Source organism: Humulus lupulus, chromosome 7 (assembly GCF_963169125.1).
Source record: "Humulus lupulus chromosome 7, drHumLupu1.1, whole genome shotgun sequence".
Taxonomy (NCBI): Eukaryota; Viridiplantae; Streptophyta; class Magnoliopsida; order Rosales; family Cannabaceae; genus Humulus; species Humulus lupulus.
The window spans coordinates 164,597,604-164,602,625 of record NC_084799.1 but is presented as its reverse complement, the minus strand read 5'-3'; the positions used below and the strand labels follow the sequence as shown (position 1 = coordinate 164,602,625).

Genomic DNA, 5,022 nt, shown 5'->3' with positions numbered 1-5,022 from the left:
TTTAAAAATTTAAATATTTTTTCTTAAAAACCAAATAAATTTTGAGAATTTAATAAAACAACCAAAATATAATATTAATTTTAATTTATTAATAAAAAAATTAATTTAAAATTTTTCGGTCACCTTTTTTAAATCTAAAAAATAATTAAAAAATTAAATAATCATGTTAATGAAAATTAAGATTGGTTCCATGTCACCAAGTGACCACTATTTATCTTTCCTATATTTTTATCATGTAACATATTTCAACCACTGTTATTAATTGTACCTATAATATATATATATATATATATTTTTTAAAACACAACAACTTCATTCATCTCTTTTATTCTCTATATTTTATTTGAACACACAAGTTGTTTCTATATATTTTATAGATTTCCTCCTCTTATATTCTCTACATATCTCATCTTTTGCTTATAGTTATAACGCAAAAGTAGCCATTATAGTCCTAGATTATGGCTCCTCTTGAAATTCTAGGTAATCTATAAAACTAAATAGTAACAGGTGATATTAATAACACCATCAGACTAGGTGAAGGTTCCGATTCTTTCTTTATTATTCACCTTTTCGCAAAAATTTCACGACATCCACTGACTAGTAGGGAACCAAATTTTACAAATTGGATGGTCAATAACGGCATGGAAGACTCTGTTTGTTGTGAAAATATTGTATTTCTTTCACGACAAACGTTGATGACCAATAAAATTAATCATGCCAAAGTTATCATTGACGAGATGCTAGGTGAGGCTCATCTCCATCCTTCTATATTTTTTCTTTCTGATAAAATTATTGATTACGCTAGAAAGATGTGGAACGAAGAGGATTTTAATTTCTGTGTAAAAGTGGATGTTCATGTTTTTGTTTATGATATTCCTCCACAACATGATTCTGACATTGATGCTGATGTTGATAGTGTAGATTATATGGATAATATGACTATTAATTTCGTGGCGGCAAGCGAGCAATCCATTGAAAGATTGGAGAAAGTTTTGGTTAAAGATGATCAAATTGTATGTTCTATTTGCTTTGAGAATGTTCGTGTTGGTTTGGAAGCTACAAAGTTAACTTGCACACACACATATCATGAAAAATGTATTGTTTAGTGACTACAAACTAGTAAATTTTGTCCAATATGTTGATTTGAGATAATTTTAAAAAAAAATTATTTTTATATTTATTACACAAATTTCAACATGTATTAAATCCTATTATATACTAATAATCCTAATTTTCTTTACAATTTTTAAATATAATTTAAAAAATGTGGGAACATTTGAATTTCAATATTCATAGAACAAAACATTGCATGTTTAATTAGAAAGACACTTATTCATTTGAAAGACACATATTCATCTTCCCAATAAAATAATAAAAATAAATAATAGTTATATATTTTTATAAATGAATTAATCCACATGTATTCTATCAACACAACTTTATGTATACTTATTAAATGACATGTTCACATTAAAAAGCAAAGGTTCATGAACCAATACATATTTTTGAAATACCCTATGTTAATGCAAAAAAAAAAAAAAAAATCCAATTATATTTCAAAATTTATAATTTTTTACATCAAAGATAATTATTATGTATGTAAATTGTTCAACTTCCCATATTAATTTATGATATTCTCTATTTTTTTTATTAATTTTTAATTGTTATTATCGAAATCCTATTATCATTATCATGTTTAAATATAATATAATATAATACTTTCAAATTATCAACCACCCCACTAATGATAATAAATGCACATCTTCATATTCAAAGACTCTAACCAACTACCTATATAATAGCATTAACTAAAAAAAATATTAATATTGCACAATTGTGGTTCTCTAAACCCTAATTTTAAAAATTATAATGAAAATTTCAAAATATTATTTGATTTATACACATTTTCAAAATTATATTAAATGCTATTATAATTTCGAAATTTATAAGTATCAACTTTTCAACCACCCCACTGATTATATTAATTAATGCTATTTTAATTTCGAAATTTATAAGTATCTAATTTTCAACCACCCCACTAATTATATTAAATGCTATTATGATTTCTAAAAATTTAAGTGTAGTTCTATTGGTTAAACATTCTAGTGATTGTTAATTACAAAACAAACGTTCATAGAACCTACCCATATTTTTGAAATTACCTATTATTGTGCCAAAAATTATATATAATTATTAAAATTACAACCTTTCAACTTCCCATCAAAACACAATGGTTTCAAAAATGATTTAATAATTTAAAAAAAAAAAACTATAACAATTATATTATTATACAATAATTAATTTCATTAATTCTCTTATTTTTTGTTTGAATTTGGAAAATAATTAATAAATATTATTATGTAATTCCTATTCTCATGTATATTTAATTAAAAGGAAAATGTTCATAGAACCTACACATATAGTTTTTTCTTAAAAAAAATAAATAAATATAGTTTTGAGAATTGGGAAAGTTCAATTATTTTACATAATTATGGTTTACACTAATTACTATTTTTAACAATTAATTATTGAATATATGTTTGTTGACGCGGTTCTTCGGCAACAGGTAATTAAGAGAAGGAGAGAAAATGATTAGTGCTAAAAGTGAACCGAAATAAGTATATGATCTTGGAGGATGAAAGGGGTGACTCAAGACACGTTTTTTAAGTGGTTCGAAGGTTAAAATCCTTCTACTCCACTAGTCAATATTATTGATTAATACTGAGTATTTGGTTACAAAGTATTTCTTACAAGAGATTATTTTTCCAACCCCTAGCAACTCCCAGGGTCTCCATATTTATAGGAGAAGGCACCTGGAAGTTGGTAGGGAGGTCATCCCGTGACCTTCTTACTTGTCGTATCAATTCTGTGACATTCATGATTAATTCCTAAACCTGACACATAAGTGTGGTCAAATCAATAGGTAAGGAAGTAATGAGCCGCACGGCCCAACCCAATCGTGGGTGTCTGAACACGCACATTCCTGCTGCGTGTCCGAGAAGTCAGGGGGATATCAGACACGTGATGCCTGATATATGCACGTTTACCTTGCGTGTGTTGACTTCTCAAAGGGTCATAGCACATATCCAGCTCGTACCGCGAGCTGCATACCGGACTCGAGCTTCGGCCTTCAAGGGGTCGGCTCCAGTCTTGGACAATGGAGGCGAGCCCTTGGGGCTTCCTCGAGCTAACGACAGAAGCTCCGGTCTTAGGGGAGTTCATGAGATAACTACGATTAGTCTGCAGCTCGGCTTGCTAATCAGCCCGTGGGAAAATCATGGCGTACATCTGCCCCCCAAGCTCCTGCTCGTGGTATACCACGTCGTATATAATACCACAGTAGGGGCTTTTGGACTTCCTCATGAACTATTCGCATTCCACTTTTTACGCAGGCGTCTGATACGTGGAACATCGTGGGTGGTGATGGTACGTCTTACGAGAACCGCATTAAATGGCCTAGCCTATGCCCAGCCATCGTTTCGTATTTCGAGTGGAGGGCCTTGGATCCCCCATCAGGGCCATCCAACGGCCCTCTATACATGATCCTTTACGCATATAAAAGGGGGTGGCCACCCTATGCATGGGCCACCCTTTCATTCGAAATTTTTCAAGCTTCAAACTCCTCTTCTTCTTCTCTCTATATCTCCAGAAGAACGAAACCCTCGACCCTGCTACTGCCACTTTCAGCGTTCAAGAAGCTTAAGCGCACGGATTTCTCCTAAGCTTTGGAAGCTACTACACCGATGAAGCTCTTACCAACGCAACACCTTCGTCTACCTCCCAGCCACACACTGTAAGTTTCCTGACCCTGTGTGTTGTGAAAATATGTTACTGTAGCTTAGGTAAAAAAATTTACTGTAGCCGCATGCAAGGGTTTGCTGGGTTTTGTGGATATGGAGGGTGACAACCTTTTTAGGTTAGGGTATATTTGTTGTAGGAAATCTCTTTAGAGTATGGGTTTCAGGATGCTTTTTCTGGGGAAAATTTCTGGGTAGGTGTTTTGGGAATTTTGGGTGCAAAACCGGGTAGCTTAGGGAACACGCCTCACAAGCGGTTTTGCAATTTTCTACCTACTAAAACTTTCCCCCCAAGGAAAATTCTATCCTGACCCTCCTGACACACGAATTCTGAGTAATCGAGGATCTGTTGGGAGCATAGGCACGTGTTCATCGAACCGCGTGGTCCCACTCTCCACGGGCTGGGCTTACCTCAGCTCGTGCAAATAATAATTGCTTTTTCTTCATGCTTGGGTGGCCTTTTCTGAAATGTTTCTTTTGTTCGTTAGGCGACCAGATGGCTCCAAAGAGAAATCTCCCACAGAAGAACGTCAGCAGCTCGGCCTCCCAGCAGGACAAAGGAAAGGCGGCGATGCCTAGCTCCCCGATCCCCCGCTTCGGGCTGGCAGTGGAGAAGGAGGTCGAGGTGGCCCCTGATGTATTCTTCGAGGTGGAGAGGATCGTCTCGAAGATAACCGACTAGGTGAAGATTAACAAAATCTTCCTTTCCCACAACATCGCCCTGGGAAAAGCATCCGTGGTGGCCCGACCTGCCTCGAAGGGCGAGCAGAGCTGCGCGCCGCTTGACGAATCGTTCGCGGCCTGGAGCGGTGAACACTTTAAGGCAGGGGCCTTCCTCCCACTGGATCAGTACTTTGCTGATTTTCTCAACTATGTGGGGTTGGCCCCATTTCAGCTCCCCCCCAACTCCTACCGTCTGCTGACAGGGTTGAGGTATTTGTTCCAGAAGCACGAGTGGGAGGTCCCCACTCCTGCAGACATTTTATATTTCTTCTGCCTCAAAGCCAGTCCGGACCAGTGGGGGCGAGGCGACGGGTTTTACTATCTAACCCGGTTTCCCAATACGGCGGCGGTCATCGAGCTGCCCAGCCACCCTAATGACTTTAAGGACCAGTTCTTCATGTCAACTGGGTTCCGGAACTGCGAGAACCACTACTTCAATCATCCTCGTAAGTTTCTCCCGTCCCTAGCTCGCATTTTAAGTGTCATTTTAGCTCCTCCCGTA

At 36.0% G+C, this 5,022-nt stretch overlaps 1 protein-coding gene across 1 annotated transcript; it reads left to right on the top strand.

The window, feature by feature from the left end:
* The first annotated feature begins 641 nt into the window (after window positions 1-641).
* Window positions 642-1,106, top strand: LOC133792345 (uncharacterized). Its single transcript, XM_062230248.1, has one exon. It carries the CDS (start codon window positions 642-644, stop codon window positions 1,104-1,106), a length of 465 nt encoding a protein of 154 aa, XP_062086232.1.
* Window positions 1,107-5,022: the final 3,916 nt, after the last annotated feature.

Bases quoted from the DNA above. Each gene is read 5' to 3' on its own strand.
- LOC133792345 (XM_062230248.1), top strand. From the start codon at position 642: ATGGAAGACTCTGTTTGTTGTGAAAATATTGTATTTCTTTCACGACAA.